This window comes from Ogataea polymorpha, assembly GCF_001664045.1.
Source record: "Ogataea polymorpha strain NCYC 495 leu1.1 chromosome Unknown OGAPOscaffold_2, whole genome shotgun sequence".
Taxonomy (NCBI): domain Eukaryota; kingdom Fungi; phylum Ascomycota; class Pichiomycetes; order Pichiales; family Pichiaceae; genus Ogataea; species Ogataea polymorpha.
Window position 1 is genome coordinate 643,970 of NW_017264699.1, and position 23,782 is coordinate 667,751.

Here is a 23,782-nt window from a genome sequence, read left to right on the forward strand (position 1 = left end):
TATATCCTCTTGACAAGTGTATGAAGGTGTTAGGTTTGGTAGCACTGATTTTCATTATTGTCCAAGGATGGGCATCATTGCTTGCCATTGACTTTGGACAAGACTATTCCAAGGCGGCATTGGTGGCTCCGGGCGTGGCCTTTGATCTAGTCCTCACCGATGAAGCAAAGAGGAAACACCAGTCTGGGGTGGCGATTTCGGCCAAGGACGGCGAGATTGAGCGCAAATTTAACTCCCACGCTTTGAGCGCATGTACAAGGTCGCCACAGAGTTGTTTTTTCGAGCTGAAAAGCCTGATAGGCAGGCAGATCGACGAGCCCCAAGTGACACGTTTCGAGAAAAAATATCGGGGGGTCAAAATCGTCCCGGCGTCGAGTCAACGGCGCACCGTCGCTTTCGACGTCGACGGCCAAGTGTACCTCCTTGAGGAAGTTCTGGGTATGGTTCTGGAGGAGATCAAAAAACGGGCGGAACTGCACTGGGACCAGACACTTGGCGGAGGTTCTTCCAACACCATTTCAGACGTGGTGCTGAGTGTGCCGGACTTTTTGGACCAGGCGCAGAGAACGGCGCTTGTTGATGCTGCTGAGATTGCCGGGTTGAACGTTGTGGCATTGATTGACGACGGGATTGCTGTTGCTTTGAACTACGCTTCCACCAGGGACTTCGAGCAGAAGCAGTACCATGTGATCTACGACGTGGGGGCCGGGTCCACAAAGGCGACGCTCGTTTCGTTCAGCAAGGATAATGAGACGCTGCGGGTAGAAAACGAGGGATACGGCTACGACGAGACGTTTGGTGGCAATCTGTTCACTGAGTCGCTGCAGGCCATTATTGAGGACAAGTTTTTAGCGCAGACCAAAATCAAGCCAGAAACACTCTGGAGCGATGCCAGGGCCATGAACAGACTATGGCAGAGCGCAGAAAAGGCTAAGCTGGTGCTCAGTGCCAACAGCGAGACCAAGGTGTCTGTGGAGTCGTTGATCAACGACATCGACCTCAAGGTTGTTGTTTCGCGAGACGAGTTCGAGGAGTACATGACGGAACACATGGATCGCATTGTGGCGCCGCTGGCTGCTGCCATGGGCGACCGTAAGGTCGAGTCTGTGATTCTGGCTGGCGGGTCCACAAGAGTGCCGTTTGTCCAAAAACACCTGGTGAAATATCTGGGCGGCGATGAGCTGCTGAGCAAGAACGTGAACGCAGACGAGGCAGCGGTGTTTGGAACGCTTCTGGGCGGCATTTCTGTGTCTGGAAAATTCCGCACACGTCCAATAGAGCTTGTGCAGCATGCTTCCAGGAACTTCGAGCTGGCGGCTGGAGGCCACATGACGGTGGTTTTCAACGAGACCACTGCATCGCGGGAAGCTGTTGTTGCTCTTCCGGGCTTGAAGGATACGTTTGGGGAGGTCCAGGTTGACCTTTTTGAGGCTGGCCAGCTGTTTGCGCAGTACAAGTTTAAAAACGAGCTCAACAGCACGGTTTGTCCAAACGGCGTGGAATATTTGGCAAACTGCACTCTGGACCCGAGAAAACTGTTTCTGCTGCACAGCCTGGAGGCCGTTTGTGCGGGCGACGGTGCTGTGCGGAGCTCTCTGACAGCCAAACCTTTGCATCCAGGCTACAAGCCGTTGGGCTCGCTGGCAAAGTACCAGTCTGCCTCCAAATTGAGATCTCTCACGAACCAGGACAAACAGAGACAGCAGCGCGACGCGCTGATCAACAGTCTGGAGGCGTCTCTTTACGATCTGCGCAGCTACACCGAGGACGAGAACGTGGTTGCCAACGGACCTTCGTCGATGGTGCGCGCGGCACGGGAAATGGTGTCGGAGCTGTTGGAGTGGCTCGAGGACGTTCCTGCGAAAGCCACGGTGAAAGATATCCAGGAGAAGTACGACGACGTGCGTGTGATGCGGATCAAGCTGGAGACGCTGGTGAACCACGGCGACCGGCTGCTGAGCCTGGCAGAGTTCACGCGACTCAAAGAAAAAGCGCTGGAGACAATGTACAAGCTGCAAGACTTCATGGTGGTGATGTCTCAGGATGCGCTGTCGCTGAAAGCGAACTTTACGGAGCTGGGACTGGATTTTGAGGAGGCCAACAGACGCGTCAAGGTCAAGGTGCCGGAGGTGGACGAACAGGAGCTGGAGCAGAGAATGAAAAGAATCAGCGATTTTGTTGGCGTTGTGGACCATTTCGAGACGCACAAGGACGAGATCGAGACCAAGGACAGAGAGACGCTGTTTGAACTGAGAGAAACGGTGCTGGAGGAGCTCAAGCAGGTGCAGAGCACATACCGTGCGCTGAAACAGGCGCACGAGAAGCGCGTCCGGGGTTTGAAGGAGCAGCTAAAGAAGGCCGACAAGAAGGCCGACAAGACACAGGAGGCAGAGCCGTCGGGCCACGATGAGTTGTAGATTAATTTGTGGCTGTGCATTAGATTTAATAAATTATTATTGTATATTTTCATGCCCAGCATAGACACAGAGCTCATTGCTCCGCTGTCGCGGATCTCGGAGATCCTGCTTAAACGGCCCGGCCGCGTCACCGTCGACGGCATCAAGCGACTGGCCAACATCTACGGGTTCGAGACGTTCTCGGACCTGTTGTCGATGAACGAACAGAACGACCTGGTGTTTGCGTTCCCTGACGGCCGGTCGGCGTCGCCGGAGGGCCGCGACGGCACGCAGATCGAGCGGCTGTCGCTGAGTGGCAAGATCCTGCTGATTGACATCGATTTCCAGGACGGCCGCGTCAAAAACGTGGCGCTCTCGAGCGCCATCAGCATCGAGTCGATCGACGCGCGCAGCTACGACTTTGTCGAGGGTTTCGGCGACTTCGTCAAGGTGGAACGCGTGCTGTACGAAAACTTGCAGGCGGCCACGCTCGACAACTTCAACAAAAACCTGCGGCTTCTGGGCCAGCTCGACAGGCTTTCTGTGCCTGCTCCGTTCGACCTTTTTAACACTTTTAACCTGCTCACATATAATTTACTGAAAGCGGCGGACGCCGAAAAACAGCAGCACCGCTTGGACCCGCAGGACGCATTAACCGAGGCCGAGGCGGCAGCCGACCTGCAGTGCGGCGTGCAAGGTTTCGGCCAGGTTTTGGTGAACTACGACGACAAGATTGGGCTATTCGTGAAATACTGGCACGACGACAGGTTTCTACCGGGCGTGCCTCATCCAGACTACTTGCTCCATTTTAAAATAGCCGAGAGCCCGCGGCCAGAAAATGCAGATTCGGACAATACGAAGCGCGTGATCGAGTGGTACGACGGGGAGTGGAGGCCGGACGTGAACTTGGAGTTTCTGGTGCTGGAATTGTGTCCGCCGGTGTGGATACCCGAGGATCTGCTATTGGAGCTGAATCTGGAAGAGTACGAGCTGCTTGGGCCGGATAACAGCATCTTCAACAGCACGGAGGACGTGCTGGACAGCTTCTACAAAGAGGTGAACGAGGAGTACTGCCACAGGTTCTCGGACGGTAAGGGGTCAAGGCATGAAGTGTTTTTCCTTACTGGTTGCAAATTTGTGAAACTGTATAAAGTGAAGCTCGCGCGGCTGGAAAAACTGCGGCCACTGGTCTGCGGGCTGCGGAGCTGGTGTCTGGTGAACAACCTGATCCGCAACCTGGTTCGCCGCGAACACAGGGAGGCTGAATCGCAGCAGGCCGAGGAGCTTTGGTTGAACGACATGGTGAAGGACAACTTGGACATTCTCAAGCAAGGAGAAGCGGCCACAGGGCCGGCGCAGAACGTCACCAGCGTGTCCATTCAGACGCTCGCACAACACGAAATCGAGCTAGAAGCGAAAGGGGTCCATATGAAAGTTTTAGATGGCAAAGTCAAATGTTCAGACAGGCTTGCTGCGCGCTTGGTCACGAAAACCGAACATTTGTGGTTGGATTAGTACAGTCTTGGCTGGTCGTGCAGGGGCGAGTATTTGGGGCGATGAAGGGGCGGAAGCATGTTGAGCACGTAGTAGCGGTCTTTGGGGGCAGAGGTCTTGTGCGATTGACCATCCCGAGCCCGCTCGTGGTCGTGGTCGTTCTGTATCTGCGAATAGATAACATTCTGCTGTTTTTCGCGTTCGTTCAAACGGGAGCTGGCCTTTTCAAGCTTCCGCTTGCGTTTGAGCTCCTCTCTGAGTTCTTTGAATTCCGAGGGAGACCGTTTTTGGCCGTGTTTTTGGAGCACAATGTGCGAGTTGAGGTGGTTGAGTGTTCCATAAGCCTTTTGACACGACTCGTGGTTGCATTTGTAGAGTCGTACCACCTCGTGTGCCTTCCGTCTTTTGCGTTTGTTGGCTTCAGAAGGGGGCGACCCACGGTCTTTAGGGGGTTGCGAGAGAGGTGTGTGGTACGACAGGCTGCGATTGGCAGACATAGGCTGAGCCGGGTACGGCGAAGGCAAGTGTGCAGGTCCTCTCACGCTATCAGCCGACGGGGTCTGGGGGAGGTGAGCAAGAGGAGACAGCGTTTGGGGAGACTGCATTTTCAGCGGAGGAGGGAAGGATGGGTATTTGTCCATTGGGGGCGGATAGTAGTGGAGTGTGTTCTGGAAGGATAAGCGTCTATACGGCGAGGTATTGTTGTGGTCGGAGAGAGGCATAGGAGGCAGATGGTAGTTGGAGACCACCGGAGTGGGCAAATTGAGATTCCTCAAGGAAGGAATCTCTTCCCTCTGTTGCATAGGAGGCAACAAGAGTTTTGGAGGTCTTTCGAAGGAAGACGTCATGGGAGATAAAAATATCTGTAATGTCAGGTGAGCGTTGAGGAAAGTGACATGCTTATATTTAGATGGGCAGAGGGCTGACAGGTCAGACAAAAAAGTTGGCATGGTGGTAAAATCGATGGTTGCAGGTGCGTGCAGATACGATTGCAAAGGGAATTAAGGCTGCTATTGTGGAGAGAATCATGCTACTTTTAGTAGCTAAAGCGGGTGCATGCATGTCAATGCGGTTTCGGGTTTGGTTTGCGGAGGGCTCGAGTTGCTCGCTCGTGTTTAGTAGCCGTGGGTTTGACTAGAGAACGGGGTGATTCAGGCTTTGCGGGCTGAGTTCTGGGGGGGTTTGAATCGACGAAATGGCCATGTTGGTGTTTTGAAAATGACATCATACTTGGCATTTTGTGTCACACAGCACGTCTATAGTTTCAAGTTACATGTTTTGCGATAGAGAAGGATGCAAAGGGAAATTGCGCCAATCGCAAACTGGATAAATCGAGAGCATGGTGCATGAAATGGGAGAGGTATGATTGTTAATTTTAGCAGTCTGTTTTTAGATCTGCTTGTTACGTTTAACCGGCCGCATTGTGAATTTTTAGTTGCATAAGCGTTTAGTGTGGTGCTCTCTCGTGCGGACCCGAAACTATTGTTAGCACAAACAATAGGTCCTGCTCAAGATGGCTTGTTGTCAGTCAATAGCCAGCACAAACTACGATCAATGGCCTGTCCTGAGACATGCTCGATGCCCTTACGATACCCCCGCTGCAGTGAACAGTGCGCATCAAACAGGCTGGGTACGATCTTGAAACATGCCAGCATTAAGGCCGAAGGGGGTGCAACCGCATTCGGCTCACAAAAAGGTAAAGTCGCCTCTGAGTTTTCTGGAAAACCGCAACCATCTTTTTTTAGCAGGATCTAGATCTGTTCTTTTTCGGTTGGCGGCTCTGTGACATACCGAAAGCGAAGAAAATTTTCGGTCTGCTGTTGGCGAACAATTATTCCCGCGGTCCAGATAAACTCCGTGTGCTGTCCTAAGTAGGGGCTAGGGGTAAGGGGTAACTTGATACTTTTCTGTGTCGTTTGTGCTTAATAGCACTCTGTCTGGCGAACAGTAAGACTGATTTTTACCTATTATTTTTGTGTCGCGATCGTCTTACTCATGATTAGCTAAAAACCCGAGAGTGATCGGCAGACATGCTGCTACTAGCACCACTGGATGTATTGTGGGTATTGATACAATATGTACTGTACTGCCCAATCTCCGTGTGTCGTTACCCAATTGGTAAACTGAAAATTTTAAACTTTCCTGAACCGTCTATTGTCATGCGATCGTGTGTCGAACCAAATAGGGGTGTGTTCCAGATACTTTTGTAATTTTTTTCGACGCTTCCACCCGAGCTCATGCGCGCAGCCAAGCTTAGTGCGGCCCCAAACAAGACTGTTTTCATGCACTGCAAAATCACAATAAACACAATGCCTCTGCGATGGTGTGGCAGTTGTGTCCCCCCGTCAAGCCATCTCACCACCCCAGCCAGTCCAGAGTGCCAGCACCCACGTACGCACCACCCACAAACGACAAGATAACCAGCAGCCTTTCGAATTTGACAAAATACCCAACCACCAGCAACCCTAATAACCCACACCCGTACACCACCCGGTTCATCTGCCCCAGCACATTGAACCTGTCCATCACGTGCTGCAGCCGTTCGAACCGCGCTAGCGAGCTGCCCAAGTACCGGTCCATCATCTCGAGCCGCTTCTCCCACTCCCGGAACCGCGTCGCCGTCTCGGTATCCATCTTTTTCTGCCGTTCGGCCAGCATCTCGTGCTCCGCAGAGAGACTGCCTATCAACCGTTCATTCTCCAGCTCAGTATTTCTTCGCAGCTCGCTGTTTAATGCCTCCATTTGCTGCGCGAGCTCCTGCAGGCTCTGATCGTGCCATTTGTTGAGCTCTTTGAAAAAACTCTCCTCCGTCTTCACCGCCTCGACGTGCATCTTCTCCAGATTATCGCTCACGCTGTACATATTGGAGAGCAGTGAGTCCATCTTGAGATTCACCGACGCAAACACTGTATCCAGTTGATTTTCTGTTTTTTTTATCATCTCCTCAAACCGCGTCTGGAGCTCATGTTGCAACGATTCGAGCGTTGCTACCAAATTGTGTCTCAGCTGGTCCAAAACGCTTGTGCCGAGGTCGTCGATTCGGCTCAGGGTGGCTATAAGCTCGTCCAGTCTTTTCCAGGCATCCCTGTACGTTTCGAGCAGTCTTTGAGTTTCATAGGGCTCGCTGTAGTAGTGGCACAGCTGCTCCACCAGATTTAGGTAGCCAAAGAAAGTTGTCCACCAAACGGGGTTGGACGCAAGTTTTGCAATACATTCACGGTTATCGTGGCTCCAGCATTCCGCCGGTAGTGTCAGGGAGCCGTTGGAGCCGTCTGGAAGGTCAAAAATGCACATGGTGAGCCGGATCGCGGTGTCCTGTTTCTCGTGCTCCGTCAACGCCGACTGGCCCCCATGACACTGCGGCATGATCGTGGAGAGCACCTCAAGGACGCAAGACGGAAATGCCAGCGACGCCGTTTCCAGCTGGTGCGCCTGCTTAAGCTGCTCTAGCGTGCTTGCGATCGACTCGGGCGTTAGCCCTAATACGGGAGCTAGCAGTAGTAGCACGATGAGGTAAGACATGGGCCTCCATGGGCGGCCTTGTGGACTTATATAGAGAGTTGTACTTTTTGGTAGTGGATGGCTGGTTTATATCTGTGCTAGAACAAACACAACGTCAACGACCCGTTGCGACAGGTCACACGGGTATCTCTTAATCCCTACACCTTTAAAAAAAAAACAATTTAATTTAGTTTAATTAGATTTATTTAACTAAATTAATTTTTGCCTTTGTTTCGCATGTCCCGTTACCAAGACAATTTACCCGCCTATGACGAGGGCACTCTGCCTGAGTACTCCTGCGAGGACATTGAGCTTGGCCCCAGCAACGAGAAGTACGGACTGGAGATAAAGAAACCGTTGCCCTCAGATGACTTCGAGGAGAGTTTCCCTGTGGAGCAGCCCAAATGGACCGACTGGCCGTTTGCAGTGGTGTTCGAAGTGGTACTAGTGCTGTTTCTGGGTCTCCTGATGTTTACCACTCAGGATGTTGTCGTCGAGATTGCAAACGTTAACCCCGATCAGACAAGACTGATCGGCTTGGTGCTTGCAACCGGCGTGGTTTGCTCGTACGGCGGCATTGTGGTGTTGCGGAAATGGCCTACCGTGTTTATCCATGCGGGCTGCCTGCTTAACGTGGCTGCCGCGTCTGCGCTGACCATTGGCGCCCTTTCCAACGGCAATCTCTGGACCGGCGTCGGTATTGGCTTCCTGGCGCTGCTCCATGTTGTGTGGTACATCGAGGTGCGTCGTCGCATCCCGCTCAGCTCGTTGATACTGAAACAGGTCATTGACGTTGCCCACAAGAACCCCGTCACATGGAAGGTATCTGCCTGCGGCACGCTCGTTTCCGCCGTGTTTAGTCTGGCCACCGTTATTGCCGCTTATGGAACGATGGTGAAATGGGGACTGGACGATACCGGACAGCTGAAGAACAAGACCATGTTTGTGGCAATGGGTATGTTTGTGCTGTTCACAGGCACCTTCATCGCTGAAGTGCTGAAGAACGTGCTGCATTCGACGGTCGCCGGCGTCTACGGCTCGTGGTACTACCTCTCGCACGCAGACAGGTGTCCGAAAAACGCCGGCTTTGCGGCCTTCAGGCGTAGCGTGACGTACTCATTCGGCTCCATCTGCTTTGGCTCGCTCATTATTTCTGTCATTCAGACACTCAACAGCGTGGCAGGCCTAGCCAAGCACTGGGCAGCCCAGGACGGGGGATTGGCAGGCTACATTGGTTTTTACATCATCGAGATCTTCGCTTCTATTATGGAGTCTATGGTGAGATGGCTCAACGAGTACGCGTATTCACTGGTGTCGCTCTACGGACTCGACTTTCTGCACGCTGCGCGCGGAGCATTCGCGCTCGTCGAGCAAAAAGGTCTCAGTGCGCCCATCAACGACTGTCTCATCAACACAGCGCTGGGCCTATACTCTCTGTTTGTGGCGCAAATGTGCGGTATCGTGTCGGTGCTCTTCGTCTTCACCACGCAGCCTGCCTGGGCCCAGAACACCGAGGGCGTGGTGGACGTCAATATGGGGGTTGTTTTGGTGGTGCTGTTTGCTAGCGCGTTCGGGTTCTTTGTTGCCAATGTTGCCACCAGCGTTGTGCACAGCGGTACCGTCACGTTCTTTATCATGCTCGCCAAAGATCCTGAGGTCTACAAGGCGACGCACCCCGACGAGTTTGCTCGGGTTTTTGCAGTGTATCCTGACGTCGAGCGGAAGCTGCAAATAGACGATTTCTGAGTACGATTGCAATTCTATTCGCCGCTGATCAGCGTGATGTTGTCTCCCTTCAGTAGAATTCTGCCCAGCCTGCGCTCTTTCTTTGTAGCCGCGTCGACCTCGACCGCCTCGTCGAGCACGATGTTCATGAACTCATCGAACCCGCGAATCACGCCAGCAATTCGCACGCCCGTCTGCTCATACAGCCACACCGTCACACGCGACTGCTGCTGGAGATACTTGAAGAGCTGGTTGATGGGCGGAACCATCACTTTCTGTCTGCGGCCGGACATGCTAAAAAATAATCAATTTATTCAATTTTATTTAGTTTCATTTTTTTTTTTCATTTCCACTTTTCGCTCCTAACCCATTATTTGTCTTGTTATGTCAGTGCCCGTTCAATTGAATCAGGCCCTGGAAACTCTTTATGGGAACTCCGACCCCGCGGTAAAGGAGCAGGCCAACGAGTATCTGCTGGCGTTCCAGCGGTCGGAACAGGCCTGGCAGACCGCGTTCGACATTCTCGCCCAGCCATCCTCGTCCGTGCAAGCCAGCGTTTTTGCTGCCCAGACGCTGCGGTCCAAGGTCCAGTATGATTTTGCGCAGCTGCCGCACGACCAGCTGTCAGCCCTCAAGAACTCACTTCTGCAACTTATGGTTGCTTACACGGGCAAGCAACGGCTTGTCATCACACAGCTGTGCATCACGCTCGCCAATTTTGCTCTCCAGTATCTGGACTGGAAAAACGCCGTCGACGAGATTGTTTCCGTGCTCTCGGGCCCTGCCACCGACACTCTGCTTGAATTCTTGAAGATTTTGCCCGAGGAGCTGCTCGACGTGAAAAAGACTCCGTTGACCGACGAGGAGTTTGAGGTCCGCGCAAACGAGCTTCTGGCCGCCAATGTGCAGTCTGTGCTGTATATTCTCACAACGCTAGCAGAGTCGCGGGCCTCCAACTCGGCGTCCACCAACAGGCTCGTTCTGGAGTGCATCAAGTCCTGGATCATCGACATACCTTTCGAGCAGGTTCTGTCCAACAACGCGTTGTGCACGCTGATTTTCGACGGACTGCTTGCCGACGATATGTTCGACACGGCGATCGATTGTCTATCGACGATTGTCGGCGAGACGGCCGACTGCAACAACGACAGCGTTGTGGAAGCTCTCTACGAGCAGCTGCTCAAACTGAAGCCACTCATGGCTCAGACCCAGGACGATCCCGAGAAAGTGGAACGGTTCACAGAGCTGTTTGCGACTGCGGGCGAGGCGTGGCACGTGCAAATTGCGAAAAAGCCCTACAACTTCAAGCCGCTCGTCGACATCATCCTGCAACTCACAGCCTACGAGGAGGACCTCGACGTGGTCAAGTACACGTTCAAGTTCTGGTACGATCTCAAGACGCTGCTAATTTCCGACGCCCGGCGCGAGGCCCGTGCCTGTTTCACGCCGACGTACACACAGCTGGTGGAAATCATGATTAAGCATCTGCGGTATCCGACAACCTCAAACTCGACTGAGCTGCGAGATCTCTTCCACAACGACAAGGAGGCCGAGGACAAGTTCAAGGAGTTCCGCTACGACATGGGAGACGTTCTGAAGGACTGTTGTGCGGTGATTGGTGCCCCGGTGGCCCTGGACATCCCGTTCAAGATTCTGCAGAGCCAGATGAACTTGCAAATGCAGGGACAGCCAGTGACGTGGCAGGAGATCGAGGCGCCGCTGTTCAGCATGCGTGCGATGGCCAAGGAGGTCGGCACGAACGAAAACACAATCTTGCCTCAGATCATGCGGTATCTGGTTCAGCTACCAGAAAACCCCAAGATCCGGTACGCAGCAACGCTGGTGCTCGGCCGGTACACCGAATGGACGGCCAAGCATCCGGAGCACCTGGAGGAGCAGCTCAACTACATCACCAGCGGCTTCCAGCAGCAGCAGAATATGGATATCATCATTGCGGCGTCGCATGCGCTCAAGTATTTCTGTATGGACTGCGCGGAACTGCTGAGTAACTATCTGGAACAGCTGTACAATTTCTACTCGAACGTGGAGCCATCGTTGGACATCGACTCGCTGTACGACATCACGGAAGGCATAGCACATATTCTGAAGGAGGAGCGTGACCAGGACAAGCTGTACAACATCACGTTGATGTTTTGGAAGCCGACTTTGGAGAAATTGAACCAATATAGCAGCGCGCAGCCGGCCACTGCGCAGGAGCTCGACAAATTGCATACGCAGATCGCCGACACCGTGGAGATCCTCACCATCTACGTGGACGCGCTCCGACCAAAAAGCTTCTCGAATGCAAGCCATCCGGTGGCCCGCATCGTGATGGAGATCGTGTGGCCGTTGGTGGTGCGGCTCGTCGAGACACACGGCCGGTCGGTCAAGGTGAGCGAGCGGTGCATGAAGCTGGTGAGACGGTCGCTGCAGAGCTACAAGACGTACCTGCTGCCGGTAGTGTCGACGACTGCAGAATTGCTTGTTTCAGGGTTCCAAAACTACAAACACGGGTGCTATTTATGGGTTTCTGGGGCATTCATCAAGGAGTACGCTGCAGAAGACGACGTTTCTGCAGACATCAAGGAAGCAGTCTGGGGGTTTTCGGTGCAGCAGGCAGGAAACTTCATCAAGATTTTCAACGAGCTTGGAAAAGACGACATTCCCGAATACACTGAGCTGGTGGAGGACTTTTTCCGGATGGGTAACGACGTGCTCATGTTTCTGCCCGTGAAGTTGCTCGAGAGCAGTCTGGTGGAGCCGGTGTACCGGGTCGCGGTGCGTGCGCTGGAGACGTATCCGGAGTACGGCACGATTTCGTCTGTGCTACAGTTTTTGGTGGATCTGTACTCATGGGGATTTGAGACGCCGCCGGTCTCGATGGCGGACGACATCCCCGAGGCGCTGAAATACAAGGTGCTGAATTTCGCCGTTGCGACGGGCGAGGAGTTGCTGACTAAGCTGCTTGGCGGACTAATTTTCACTTTCCCTAGCGACTGCTGGCCCGAGGCGAACGAGCTTGTGGTTAAGCTGGTAAAGCTGAGCATGCTGCAGGGCGGCTCCAAGGTGGGTCTGGGGTGGCTGGACCGCGCGATGCTGAGCTTGCCGCGGGGCAGCGTGAGCGACAGCGAGCGGCTCAAGCTGCTGCGGACGGTGGAAACGGCAATTAATTCCAACGACTTTCGACGTGTGAGAACAAGCGTCCGCGACTTTGTTAGCTGGTACAGACGCAAGAATGTCGACAGACGCAACAATCAATAGGACAATCGAATCGGTCGGCGAATCTGAAATATGCACCTCATAATTGCCCAATCCGGAAGAGTGAGCCCAATTGTTGGTGTCCGGGGGGGTTTGTGCAAAAATCTGTTTCCTTGTGCTAACAATAGCCACTGCTGGCTGGCCAGCCCTGCACACACTAGACTAGAGACGGTGCGTGGATGGCCATTGTTGCCGCGCACTAACGATTCGTTACGTAACTTCGAATGGCATGCCGGTTCTATATATAATGGATCCAGGATGTGCAGAAGAGGCAGTATATATAAAGCAGCTTGTTCCTCCTTGGCACATTAGGCTTATGAACTCCAATGAACATCAGCGCCATAGATAGCACGTCTGGCCGCAACGAGTTCCAGCACTTCAAGGCAGACTTCTTCAAGAGCCGGTCTCTCTCTGTGGGCACAGACGCCTCGGACGACCTCAGCGACGAGTGTCGCTCTTGCTCGTCGCCGATCCGTGCCAACAGACGCTCCTGCGACGGAGCCCCCGGCCGGCGCTGTGCGCTCGTATCTCCCCTGCAATGTCTGTACAGCCCGCTTGGCAAGCTCACCAAGAAACTGAAGCAGGCAGTCTTGCCCGCTCCCATCGTGACCGCCTCCGACTCGCTCTCGTCGGTCATGTCTGCGTCCACGGCAAACACCTCGCCCGCCACCTCGCCTTCCGCCAACCTCAAGCTGCTCAGCCCCCTGATGCCAGCCCCATCGTGCAACCACTGCGTACCAGACATCGCGGACGAGTACTTTCTCAAACACCAAGCCGGCTCCGCTTCTGCCTGCTCCGCCACAGACTCCGACAGTCTGTACTCCCTAGACGACTCATCCGATCGAGTCTCGACCCACGTACGCGCCAGCAGCGACCTGCGGTTGGGCACACAAGCTCGCGAGCTCAGCTCGCTGCTGGCCACCGCGCATGACAGTCCCGGCTGGAGCGTCAAGGACGGCCTGCTCATTCCTGCGGACGCGGCACCCGACCCCGAGCTCGAGCACGAGCGCGAGCGGCACGACCACGACGTGGTTGCCGACCTCGTGGCCACGGACGTGCTTGAGCGACTCAACCGGCAATGAGCCCCCCTGTTTTTTAGGGCTGCTGGAAAGCCCGCTTTGCTAGATAGATGATTTAACGAATTTTCTCTCCATGACCTGTATGCACCGATTTATTATTTTTTCTGGGCGGTGCACTCCGATAGGCCGTCACCCGGTCACGACAGTGTCCAAAGCAATGACCACCCAAACTGTTTAAATACACCCCGGCTGCCTATCAGGGCTCCCAATGTCGACATTCGAATACCAGCAGACCCTCAAGAAGCTGCCTATCCCGCCGCTCGAACAGACCGTCCAGAAATACCTCGACGTGCTCAAGCCCCTCCAGACGGAGCACGAGCACGCTCAGACGGTCGCAAACTGCCGCAGGTTCCTGGAGACGTCCGGACCCGTGCTCCAGAACCAACTGCTGGAGTACGCCAAGACCAGAGATTCGTATATCGAGCAGTTTTGGTACGACTCGTACCTGAACTACGACTCGCCCGTCGTGCTGAACCTGAACCCTTTCATTATGCTGGAGGACGACCCTACGCCGCTGCGGTCGACGCAGCTGTCGCGCGCCGCGAGCCTGGCCACCTCGAGCCTGCGGTTTGTGCGTGCTCTTCGTCGCAACGAGCTCAGCGTCGATCGACTCAAGAACGGCGTCGTTCTCGACATGGACCAGTACCCAAAGCTGTTTGGCTCCAGCAGAGTGCCCACGCACACAGGCTGTGTTCTGCAGACCGACGCGCAGTCGCGCCACATCGTCGTGCTCAGCCGGTCGCAATTCTACTGGTTTGACGTCATGGACAGCAACAACGACCTGATTCTCACCGAGGCAGACATCAAGCTCAATCTGCAGAGCATTGTCGAGGACTCCGAGACGACGAGCGTCCGCGACGTGGCCAAGTCGTCGTTCGGCGTGCTGACGACAGAAAACCGCCGCATCTGGGCCGGTCTGCGCGAGAAAATTGTCCGTGACCCAGACAACGCTGAAATCGTGCGCGTGCTCGACACGGCGCTCTTCGTTGTCGTTCTGGACCACGTCGAGGTCGGCAACGACCTCACGCGCATGGCGAAAAACTTCCTGTGCGGCGAGTCGCGTCTTGAGAACGGCGTCCAGGTCGGGACCTGCACCAACAGATGGTACGACAAGTTGCAGCTTATCGTCACCAAGGACGCCAAAGTCGGCATCAACTTCGAGCACACGGGTGTGGACGGCCACACCGTGCTGCGCTTTGCCTCGGACATCTACACGGACTCGATTCTGCGCTTTGCGCGCACGATCAACGCCAACTCGCCGTCGCTCTGGAAATCGTACTCGCCAGACCCTGCAACCAGAGACCCGTCCACGTTTGGCAACGTGGTGACGTCGCCCCGCAAGCTCGAATGGAAGCTGACGACGGAGCTGTCGTTGGCGCTGCGGTTTGGCGAAACAAGGCTCAGCGACCTCATCAACCAGAATGAGTTTGCTACGCTCGAGTTCAAGTCGTACGGAATGGAGCGTATCAAGAAAATGGGCATGTCGCCCGACGCGTACGTCCAGATGGCGTTCCAGCTCGCATACTACGCGCTCTACGGCAAGATCGAGTCCACGTATGAGCCGGCGATGACAAAGCAGTTCTTGCATGGCCGCACAGAGGCCATCCGCACGGTGTCGCTGCAGTCGAACGAGTTTGTGACCAAATTTCTCGACGACAACGTGGCGGTGCGCGACAAGGTGCAATTGCTCAAGGACGCGTGCAACGCGCACTCTGCCAGAACCAAGCAGTGCTCTCAGGGACTCGGCCAGGACCGGCATCTGTACGCCTTGTTTTGCATCTGGAAAAGATACTACAGCGACGAGAGTCTCGGCGAGATATCGGACTCGGACGACGAAAACACGCTCAGCGACACGCGCGACCCGCTCAAGGACGTGTCGTTGCGCGAGATCCCACCCATCTTTGCAGACGCCGGCTGGGACAAGCTCAACAACACGATCATCTCGACGTCCAACTGCGGCAACCCGTCTTTGAAGTTGTTTGGGTTCGGCCCCGTGTCGCCAAATGGGTTTGGACTCGGCTATATCATCAAAGACAACTCCATAACTATCTGCGCGTCCTCGAAACATCGCCAGACTCAGCGGTTCCTGGACACATTGAACAGCTCGTTCCTGGAAATGGAGCACACGTACGTCGAGTCGCTGAAACCGGACGACGAGACCTCGTTCGGGACGGAAATCACCAACAAACTGAACGACCTGCGTGTGGGACGTGGTCGCAAGGCAAGACCGGCCATCATCCGTCTTCTAGGTGGCTACGACTCGTTTGAGGTGGACCCGAACTCAGACCTCATCAAGTCTCGCGAGCAGTCTCCGGAACCGCCTTTCGCGCGCCAGAAGGTGTTCACCAACAGAGACATCGGCAAGAAGTTGCGGCTTGCCGAATACTGAGCATTGGCTATTTACTAGAGATTCAAATTTATTTATTTTATTTATTTTATTCAACTGAATTTAAAAATATTAAATTATTATGAGTCTGTTTCGCAACCAGTTCGAGTTCCCGATCATACTGGTGAAAAATCTACCGTACGATGTGAAACCCGCGGAACTGTACGAGATATTTGGAAAGTTTGGCAACATCCACGAGATAAGGGTGGGCGCAGACAAGGAACTCAAGGGACAGGCTCTCGTGGTGTACACCAACTATAGGAGCTGCCAGACGGCACTAGACAAGATGAAGGGCTTCAACTTGAACGGCAGATACATCATTTGCTCGTTATACCAGGTGGAAAAATCCACGGCTATGGAGTTGCGCGAAAAGATGAAGGAAAACAACAATACCGACCAGTGAGCGGGTCCTGGTGCATATTTCTTCTAGTGTAAAATGGTTGGCATTTAATTATTTTAGATATATTTTTTTGCATGTCGTTTGACGATTTTATGGACTCTCAAAAGGTGGTCTACGAACTAAAGCCTGCCGCGCGTGTGGCGTTCCCGGATCTCCCGCTAGTATACTACCAGGAGGGCGTACCCACAGAGTCCGCATTGCCCTTTGTTCGCCTGTTGAAGGGTAACGAGCCTACGGAGAACGTGTATCGTCGATACGAGCTGTTTGTCAACAATTGGGCCAAGCAGCACGATCAGATTCTCCAGATTCTCCAGAAACACGAAAAGAATATGTTTGTGGACCTGCAGCGGTATCTTTCTTCGGATGAGAGTAGCACAGTGTTCAAGGACCAGCCTATAAATCTTAGCACCGCCCTCCTAAACCTCGGACCAAATATCTCCAACCACTCGCTGTTGCTTCAAAATGTATGGCAGAACCTGGTGGACGAAAGCCCAGACGCCATCGTGGTCCGTTTGAGCAGCAAGGTGTGCAGCACCGTCAGCTTCACCATGAAGATCCTAGCTACAGATATCTCGCGTGGGCTCAAGACAGACCTCGGCCGCGCAGCTTCGGTGCCAGTGTCTGATTCGGATGACGAGATGAACAGTGAACCAGAGGATGACGAGGGTCAGACACGGACTATTGAGATGGACAGTCTGATGGAGAAGGTGTTTTCCAAGGACAAGCGGCTGATAGTGATGATTGAGGACGCCGACTCGTTTCCTACTTCGATCCTCACGCCCCTAATTAAGGTTCTATGGAACTATAACAACCAATACAGATCCAGGATCAGACTGGTGATCGGAATGTCCACTCCGTTCGAAATATTTCACGAGAAGCTACCAAAACTAACGGTCAAGTATATGCGCCCCAAATATTTCCAGATTGACAACACGGGCCAGGCAGTGAACGAGATCATGGAAAACGTGCTTCTCAACATCAACGACACGTACGACTCGCTGATTCTCGAGCCGCGGCTCGTGCTCAAATTCCTGGAGCTCAAGTTGAAAATCTCCATCTCGCAGTTTGTCAACAGCATGAAGGTCATTTACATGAGCCACTATTACAGCCAGCCGCTTAGCGTGATGTGGACCAACGATTTTTCCAAAATACAGCTTAACTCGCACGTATTTGATGTGTTTAAGCGACTCCCGTCTGTTCGCAGGTACGAACAGAGTTTGCACGCCAAAAAGGCTGCAACTTTGCACAAACTTCTTGTGTCGGATGATGAGGCCGCGCTGGGCGATCTGCTGCGTCAGAGCCTGAATAAGCTCATTCATTGGCGCTACCGAATGAAGACTCTGGTGGATCTGCTGAATTTTATGCAGGAATACTTTTTAGAAACATCCATCTGGACCGACAACTTGGACCTTTTCCGACTCATCTTTGAGAATGTCAGTTACGAGGAGGAACACAGCAACTTTGAGAACTTTAAATTTCTGCATCATCTCTGGAGTAAAATTCGCTCCTCCTCATTGCACGATGTAAACAGCTTCATCAAAACGGTGCGCGAAGATGCCGACTTCGGGCCACTCTTCGAAAACGACGATCTCAGGGAACTGTCCGCCGCGTCGCAGACCAAACAGTTTGTGGCCGCACTGAACAGAGCGCTCTTGCGCTGCCTGGAAGAGTTGAATCTTAACAACATTCCGTTCAGAGAGATCTGCTGCGTCGACCTCTCTGCGCTGGATCTTCTCACCAACACGTTCAATCCCCAAGTGCGCGCAACGTGTATCGAGTCTTTGCTCAACTCCAAAAATTACCTGCTGAATACGGTGCATTCCGATCCGAGCCAGCTGGACCGGGAAAGTTTCGACATGAAACTTTACAAGTGCCTTGAACCGTCCGTGATCGAATTGTATAGATTAAGCCGAGAGGCAGGGGTCATCACCAACGTCTACGACTTCTACCAGGTGTTCAAGAGCTCGCTGCCGCGCGAGGAGCTCGAAAATACCCTGAGAGAGAAGTCTCCTCAAACACAGCTGCCCGCAGAAATAGACGACCTGACTTGGGATAAGATGACTCTGAGCTGGTTTCTCAAGAGCCTCGCGGAATTGCAGACTCTTGGAATCGTCCGCGAAGTTAAAAACAAAAGCGAAACGCTAGAGAAAATCATCTGGAAAGACTTGTGAGCCTCTTGAAATAGAGCGAAGTTCTCTGTATCGGCTGAGAGTGGTACGGCTCGCATGCCACCTCGTCAAATAGATCATCGTAATCGGAATCCAAGTAGCTCATTTTCTCGCTGTTGTCGCCGCGACACGAGAATTCCGTCCCTATAATTACGTAGCCCCGTCGCTCGACAACACGGGTCTCTGCGCGCTCCTCCTTGCCCGTTTGCTTCGTGATCTCCTCCAAAGTCTCTCTGTCCCTGAACGCGCTGCTCTTTTTGAGTTTGTTAGCCTGGTTTACCGTGTCCTCGATGGATAATGCCTGAAGTGCTATTTTATAGTCGTCAAATGCCGAATCTAGTAGCGTGGTGGCGTCATTCGTGTCGCCTTCCAAATGCTCCAGAACCGTGCTAGAGTCGACCGTCGTGTTGGCATCTTCCGACTGCGACGTGTCGCTATCGTCCTCGTCTATCGTGTTGCGATTAATGCGTTCCAATCCTATGTTTTCCTTGTTCTCTGTGGCCCGTTTGTCTTCCAACCTGTAGATCCGGCTCAACGCATTGAAGTCGTCCATGTCCACCACCATCGAATGCCGCTTGTTGCGGGTCCCCGCCTGAGACGGCTGTCTGCGTCGTTGGATCATGGTCTCCTCCTCTGACTCCTTCAGCTTGTTGATCCCTCTGATGGAACCCCACAGAGAACGTCTGGCAGCAGAGTTTCTTGTCATGGCTGTGTGTATTAAACGCGGTTGATTTTGTGGTGCTACGGATTGCCGATTCAAGAATTTATAGATCCAATTTTATCTTTGTGGCATCCCTATAAAGAAAACAATAGATTAGTGACTCGCCCTAAAATTATGCCAACCCGCCCAGAGGAGCGAAGGGACCCAGCCTTGGAATTTGCTTCTAAAGGGATTTTCATGTACGAGACACACCCTTGCACCGCATGGCATGGTAAGTATGATGAAATTAGTATACATCTATGTATGAGAAGAGCCCAGCTCCTCTTAGCCTCACAAGTTCACATCCAGAACAAGAGACACGTCGTCGACCTCCTTGTTGGCGAGATCCTCCAAAAAGGGCAGCAAATCCGTGAGCTCGCAGTCGTGAGTGTCACTGAACCAGCTGGAGATCGGAATCGAGTGCTGAGGATGGAAAATGTACGACGCTGGCGAGTTGTCAATGATGATGAGGTCTTTCAATGGTCTTCCCATCTGAGATAGATTCTTGATGTAATTGCCTTGATAATTGTAGCAACTCTCCCGGAAAAGCCTGTGGTGGACAGACTTGTGCACGTCCAGAATGTCCAGCAAGGGATCCCCGTAACGTGACACGGATGCCGTAAACACAACTACTTCGTACAGCTCTCCGCATCTCTTGAGAAACTCGTCAACTCCTGGCCGTTTGATCACGTAGACGTTGTGCATCTGGTTTTCAATCTCCACCGGAATCACAAAATCTGAATGTCGAATGTACTTAAACGAAGAGTGCACAAGCGTCTCATCCAGGTCAAGCACTAGACATTTTCTGCCTTGCAAATGGGAAGGGGGCGGGTCTAGCAGCCATCCCGACGCAGCCACCACCTGATCCGTTTGTATTCTAGTGAGATCCAAGTCAGCTAGCTGATCCTCGTCAAGCTCCTCCTCATTGGAAATTGCGTCTTCTTCTTCATCTTCTATTAAGTCGCTTGCTTCGGACACGTCAGATGAGGGATTTGTGGTCGGCAGCGGATCCATAGACCGAGGAACTGCTTGTTTCTGTAGGACCTGAGTCTGGTGGTCCGGAGAGTCCGCAATTTGGTTTAGTGTGTCGTCATCTTTCGAACTGTCTGTATAGTCTTTCAAATCGGTGATTTCCGTCACTGCGTTTTGCTTCAACGTGGCGTGCTCGTTCGGATCGTGCGCATTGGCATTCTGAGCAGCAGGTTGCTTGGGACGCTCAGTAGTTGGCGCATTCATCGATTTTTTAGACAGCTGTGTATTAGATGGTTTGTTGTTCAATGCTTTCTGTAAATTAGACTGCGTTGCCGAAAGCTTCGGATATGCCACTACTGTCTCCCGTCTCTCTGTTTCCTGATTATCAAAACAGCAGAATAAAGCCGACAAAAACGACATAACAGCTCTCACGCACTTAAGGATGCAGTGCCAAACTCTATTAGGCTCGGTGTCCAGAAGGAAAGGTATTGGAATATTCTCCGCAAAAAAATTGACTTATCCTGCTTTTGAACGAGCAAGAGAAACCGGGTATTCCGCTTGAAACTTGCCAAACTAGTATCTTCTTTTATTTCCAAAAAGCCACTAGCAGAGCGCCAACTGATGTTGCGTTCTTTGACACTATCCTATTTTGTTTGGATATAATGCCTGTCAAAGGATTTATGTGTGCTTCTTTTCGACCGCCTAGATACAACTTCTTCCAGACTTACACCGTGCACGGCTTGAAGTCTGATAACCTATGATAAAAGGCACGGGCGCACTAACTATATTGCTTTAGACAAAACCAGTTTGCTAAATACAATTCTATCGATTACCTGGACTAATTGCCTTTTTTTTATTTAATTGAAAAACCAATTTGGGTGACGCACGCTGAGAACGAAACTTACCCGGAAGAAGCCGATCCGTGCTCGCATGAGCCCCAACAGGTGATTCGTCTGGTTGCTTCTACATGGCTCTACTAAGCCAGACTTTGCTCGGGCTGCACAAATGCGCATCCTTTTTCTCTCTGTCTGGCCACCCGCTATGTATTACAAATATTTGCTGACTAACTAAAATTCGCGCCTCCCTATATATTTGAATGATGTCCGCCAACGGCAAAATTTGAATGCTAAGTTTTCTGATACTTATTACACTCGTATTCCTAGTGAATAAGATTTTATCTACGAATACCGCATCTGCTACAGGTTCAAACACAGAACACAAAATGAAGGTTATCCAATCCGCCGACGAATTCAAGCAAGCCACTTCCGTGTCCAATCTCGTGGTTATCGACTTCTTTGCAACTTGGTGTGGTCCATGCAAGATGATCGCTCCAATGCTGGAGAAGTTTTCTGCCGAATACAGCAGCTTCGACTTCTACAAGGTCGACGTTGATGAGCTGCCTGAAATTGCCTCTCAGTATGACGTCACTTCCATGCCAACAATCCTCTTCCTCAAGGACGGCAAGGAGGTGAAGAGAATTATCGGTGCTAACCCATCCGCTATCAAGGCTTTCTTGGCTTCCCAGGCTTAAGTTTATAGTCACTCTAATGTATTCATATTGAGGGATTACACGCTTAGACTCCGACCTCCGCGAATAGCGTGTCCAGGTCGAACTCTTTGGCCCAGTCTTTGACAATCGTAGTCTGTTCCACCTTGGCCGGAGCAGAGAGACTGCTGACGCTGCTGATGTTCTTGGCTTCTTCGCGAGGCTTTGGAACAGTCCAGCCGATGATCTTGCCGTCTCTCCAGTCGTTGAGAATGGTTAGTCCGGCAGCATGTAAATTAGGCACGCCAAACTTGCCTAGACGGCCCTGTTTTCTCGCCACGTGAATCAGTACCTGTTTCGTGAACTCGTTCAGGTCATGCGACGGCAACGGAGGTAGCTGGTACAGATTCTTGAAACTTTCAGCCATCTGCGAGTTCTTGGCCAGCCTTTTGAGCAATAGCGTCACTGCAGGCACCGGGTCGGAAATCTGTCGTGGGGGGATGGCATTCAGAAGAATCAGCTCTGCCTCCTGCTGGGCCTTGCTTTTCTTCTTCGAGTCAGGAAACACAATTCCCGGAGAATCGAGGATCTTGAGCTTATTATCAATCTTCACCTCTCTGAGTGAGGTTGTCACTCCAGCCTGGTTTCCAACGGGACACACAGACGACGATCCGCCATGTCTCGATGTCAGGGCATTTATCACGGACGATTTTCCAACGTTAGGATATCCAATAACGCCCACCACAATGGCTCGTTTCAGGTTCGATTTTTGCGAGTACGATTTCAGAGCCTGCAAAAGAGTCGCGGCTGAGGATGCTTGCGTCAACTTCCGGTTAAAAGATTGGGCGTTAGTGGCTGTATTGCTTGCCTTCAGAGGAATTGTAGGAAAAGACTGTTTCAAATAGTCCAGCCAGGACTTCAGATTCTCGTCTGGAATCAGGTCAACCTTGTTCACCACAAAAATCAGTCTTTTTCCGGAATTCTGTAACACCGCCTCCTCCACTTTCCGCGAACGTGTTCCCTCTGGATCCCGTGCATCCAAGACATACAACACCACGTCCGACGCCTCGACCACAGACTTGAAAATTTTGTCAAACTGTTTTCTGGACTTCTCCTGCTGGCTTGTGTATTCCTCGTCGTCACTCAGCGTGATGTCGTACTCGTTCACCTCAAGCTCTTCCTCTTCCATCGGTTCGGTGTCCCCTTGTCCAGAAAACTCCTCGGCAGCTTTTTCAGCGGATTCCAGCAGTGCTGCCAGATGGTTTCCTCCATCTTCCTGCTCCTCGTCGTCCTCGCTCATCATCTCCTCGTCGTGCGTAGTCTCAGTCTTCTTCAACAGTTTCTGCCTTTCTCTCTCTTCCTGCTCAATTCTCTTTGTGGTTTCAATATGGGTGATTATTTGATCTTTGTAAGGGAAGCTTGCAGGGATTCCCGGGTCTTTTTTATGTCTCGATTTCCAGGTAGGGTCCTTCTTTGCGTGCTTTCTCTCCTTTCTCCTCTGCGCAGCAGCCTTCTTCTTGATACCCTCCCGCATGCGGGTGGTGGTTCTCTTGGAGGTGGGCTTTTTCACACGCATCCCTATACTCCTAGAATTTATATAGATCTAAAATTTTTTTTTTCCTTGAATTTTTTTATATCAATTATCGCGTCGATCGCGTCGATCGGCCAGCCCCTAATCGCTGGCTTTACTTTTGTTTGATGTCTTGAGTTCCACCTGCGACCCGCTCGACAGGCCCAGAGCCTGCGGGAATGAAACACCTCTGTTTGGCGAAATAGACCGGTTGACGTATTTGTTGTATTTTTTGCTCATGAAATCAAAATGCAGTCCCTGTTTGTCCAGCTGAGCGCTCGATCCGATCTTGCCAGGTAACGAGTTTGCAGACGTCGACCGCGCAAATTGAGGAATATCTGACTGGAAATCGGACAGATTCAATGTAGAGCGTGTTCTGAGTGTGTTGAAATTGGCATTTTGTGGGACCGAGGCGGAGGAAGCGCGTTGTGGCAGCTTCGGCGTAAACTGGTCCTCGTACATAGTCGCTTCCTCATCGGGAACCATATATGCGTGTCTGAAAGACTTCAGCTTGCTGCTGATTTTGTTGGAGCATTGTTGCTGGAACTTTCTAATTGAACTCGCCTGGACTCCGTTCAGCCCTTTCCTCGAGAGAAATTTGGAATGCGTGAACTTCTTGGTAAAGAAGCCGTACCCTAAAAATGCCA

At 52.3% G+C, this 23,782-nt stretch overlaps 14 protein-coding genes across 14 annotated transcripts; 8 read left to right on the forward strand and 6 right to left on the reverse strand.

The window, feature by feature from the left end:
- Nucleotides 1-15: 15 nt before the first annotated feature.
- Nucleotides 16-4,528, forward strand: OGAPODRAFT_15711 (uncharacterized protein). The gene has a single exon (XM_018353906.1). The coding sequence runs from the start codon at nucleotides 21-23 to the stop codon at nucleotides 2,415-2,417; it is 2,397 nt and encodes a 798-aa protein (XP_018212225.1). The 5' UTR covers nucleotides 16-20; the 3' UTR covers nucleotides 2,418-4,528.
- Nucleotides 2,469-3,828, forward strand: OGAPODRAFT_6913 (uncharacterized protein; the record flags this gene model as incomplete). Its single annotated transcript, XM_018355830.1, has 2 exons — nucleotides 2,469-3,767; nucleotides 3,808-3,828. 2 exons carry the CDS (start codon nucleotides 2,469-2,471, stop codon nucleotides 3,826-3,828), a joined length of 1,320 nt encoding a protein of 439 aa, XP_018212226.1.
- On the reverse strand, nucleotides 3,908-4,738 carry OGAPODRAFT_6914 (uncharacterized protein; the record flags this gene model as incomplete). The annotated part of the gene is made up of 1 exon (XM_018355831.1): nucleotides 3,908-4,738. One exon carries the CDS (start codon nucleotides 4,736-4,738, stop codon nucleotides 3,908-3,910), a length of 831 nt encoding a protein of 276 aa, XP_018212227.1.
- Nucleotides 4,739-6,245: 1,507 nt separating this feature from the next.
- OGAPODRAFT_6915 (uncharacterized protein) lies at nucleotides 6,246-7,412 on the reverse strand (the record flags this gene model as incomplete). Its single annotated transcript, XM_018355832.1, has 1 exon — nucleotides 6,246-7,412. One exon carries the CDS (start codon nucleotides 7,410-7,412, stop codon nucleotides 6,246-6,248), a length of 1,167 nt encoding a protein of 388 aa, XP_018212228.1.
- A 675-nt stretch (nucleotides 7,413-8,087) lies between these two features.
- Nucleotides 8,088-9,119, forward strand: OGAPODRAFT_40273 (uncharacterized protein; the record flags this gene model as incomplete). Its single annotated transcript, XM_018355389.1, has 1 exon — nucleotides 8,088-9,119. A coding segment is annotated over one exon (1,032 nt), but the record flags the coding sequence as incomplete, so codon positions are not given.
- A 67-nt stretch (nucleotides 9,120-9,186) lies between these two features.
- Nucleotides 9,187-9,409, reverse strand: OGAPODRAFT_6917 (uncharacterized protein; the record flags this gene model as incomplete). The annotated part of the gene is made up of 2 exons (XM_018355833.1): nucleotides 9,187-9,213; nucleotides 9,242-9,409. The coding sequence occupies 2 exons, from the start codon at nucleotides 9,407-9,409 to the stop codon at nucleotides 9,187-9,189; spliced, it is 195 nt and encodes a 64-aa protein (XP_018212230.1).
- Nucleotides 9,410-9,706: 297 nt separating this feature from the next.
- On the forward strand, nucleotides 9,707-15,852 carry OGAPODRAFT_75355 (uncharacterized protein). Its single transcript, XM_018356013.1, has 2 exons — nucleotides 9,707-13,429; nucleotides 13,686-15,852. Exons 1-2 carry the CDS (start codon nucleotides 12,701-12,703, stop codon nucleotides 15,840-15,842), a joined length of 2,886 nt encoding a protein of 961 aa, XP_018212231.1. The 5' UTR covers nucleotides 9,707-12,700; the 3' UTR covers nucleotides 15,843-15,852.
- Nucleotides 9,711-13,462, forward strand: OGAPODRAFT_15712 (uncharacterized protein). Its single transcript, XM_018353907.1, has one exon. It carries the CDS (start codon nucleotides 9,771-9,773, stop codon nucleotides 12,375-12,377), a length of 2,607 nt encoding a protein of 868 aa, XP_018212232.1. The 5' UTR covers nucleotides 9,711-9,770; the 3' UTR covers nucleotides 12,378-13,462.
- A 69-nt stretch (nucleotides 15,853-15,921) lies between the features above and the next one.
- Nucleotides 15,922-16,242, forward strand: OGAPODRAFT_6921 (uncharacterized protein; the record flags this gene model as incomplete). The annotated part of the gene is made up of 1 exon (XM_018355834.1): nucleotides 15,922-16,242. The coding sequence occupies one exon, from the start codon at nucleotides 15,922-15,924 to the stop codon at nucleotides 16,240-16,242; it is 321 nt and encodes a 106-aa protein (XP_018212233.1).
- A 71-nt stretch (nucleotides 16,243-16,313) lies between these two features.
- Nucleotides 16,314-19,126, forward strand: OGAPODRAFT_75356 (uncharacterized protein; the record flags this gene model as incomplete). Its single annotated transcript, XM_018356014.1, has 1 exon — nucleotides 16,314-19,126. The coding sequence occupies one exon, from the start codon at nucleotides 16,314-16,316 to the stop codon at nucleotides 18,408-18,410; it is 2,097 nt and encodes a 698-aa protein (XP_018212234.1). The 3' UTR covers nucleotides 18,411-19,126.
- On the reverse strand, nucleotides 16,432-19,113 carry OGAPODRAFT_92704 (uncharacterized protein; the record flags this gene model as incomplete). Its single annotated transcript, XM_018357199.1, has 2 exons — nucleotides 16,432-18,520; nucleotides 18,562-19,113. The coding sequence occupies 2 exons, from the start codon at nucleotides 19,111-19,113 to the stop codon at nucleotides 18,485-18,487; spliced, it is 588 nt and encodes a 195-aa protein (XP_018212235.1). The 3' UTR covers nucleotides 16,432-18,484.
- Nucleotides 19,127-19,338: 212 nt separating the features above from the next.
- OGAPODRAFT_15713 (uncharacterized protein) lies at nucleotides 19,339-20,851 on the reverse strand. The gene has a single exon (XM_018353908.1). It carries the CDS (start codon nucleotides 20,497-20,499, stop codon nucleotides 19,399-19,401), a length of 1,101 nt encoding a protein of 366 aa, XP_018212236.1. The 5' UTR covers nucleotides 20,500-20,851; the 3' UTR covers nucleotides 19,339-19,398.
- A 416-nt stretch (nucleotides 20,852-21,267) lies between these two features.
- On the forward strand, nucleotides 21,268-21,642 carry OGAPODRAFT_15714 (uncharacterized protein). Its single transcript, XM_018353909.1, has one exon. It carries the CDS (start codon nucleotides 21,302-21,304, stop codon nucleotides 21,608-21,610), a length of 309 nt encoding a protein of 102 aa, XP_018212237.1. The 5' UTR covers nucleotides 21,268-21,301; the 3' UTR covers nucleotides 21,611-21,642.
- OGAPODRAFT_85817 (uncharacterized protein) lies at nucleotides 21,618-23,141 on the reverse strand (the record flags this gene model as incomplete). The annotated part of the gene is made up of 1 exon (XM_018356815.1): nucleotides 21,618-23,141. One exon carries the CDS (start codon nucleotides 23,139-23,141, stop codon nucleotides 21,654-21,656), a length of 1,488 nt encoding a protein of 495 aa, XP_018212238.1. The 3' UTR covers nucleotides 21,618-21,653.
- Nucleotides 23,142-23,782: the final 641 nt, after the last annotated feature.

Bases quoted from the DNA above. Each gene is read 5' to 3' on its own strand.
- OGAPODRAFT_15711 (XM_018353906.1), top strand. From the start codon at position 21: ATGAAGGTGTTAGGTTTGGTAGCACTGATTTTCATTATTGTCCAAGGA.
- OGAPODRAFT_15712 (XM_018353907.1), top strand. From the start codon at position 9,771: ATGGTTGCTTACACGGGCAAGCAACGGCTTGTCATCACACAGCTGTGC.
- OGAPODRAFT_75355 (XM_018356013.1), top strand. From the start codon at position 12,701: ATGAACATCAGCGCCATAGATAGCACGTCTGGCCGCAACGAGTTCCAG. The intron at 13,430-13,685 runs GTGCTTGAGCGA...GAATACCAGCAG, and splicing joins CCGACCTCGTGGCCACGGAC to ACCCTCAAGAAGCTGCCTAT.
- OGAPODRAFT_15713 (XM_018353908.1), bottom strand. From the start codon at position 20,499: ATGTCGTTTTTGTCGGCTTTATTCTGCTGTTTTGATAATCAGGAAACA.
- OGAPODRAFT_15714 (XM_018353909.1), top strand. From the start codon at position 21,302: ATGAAGGTTATCCAATCCGCCGACGAATTCAAGCAAGCCACTTCCGTG.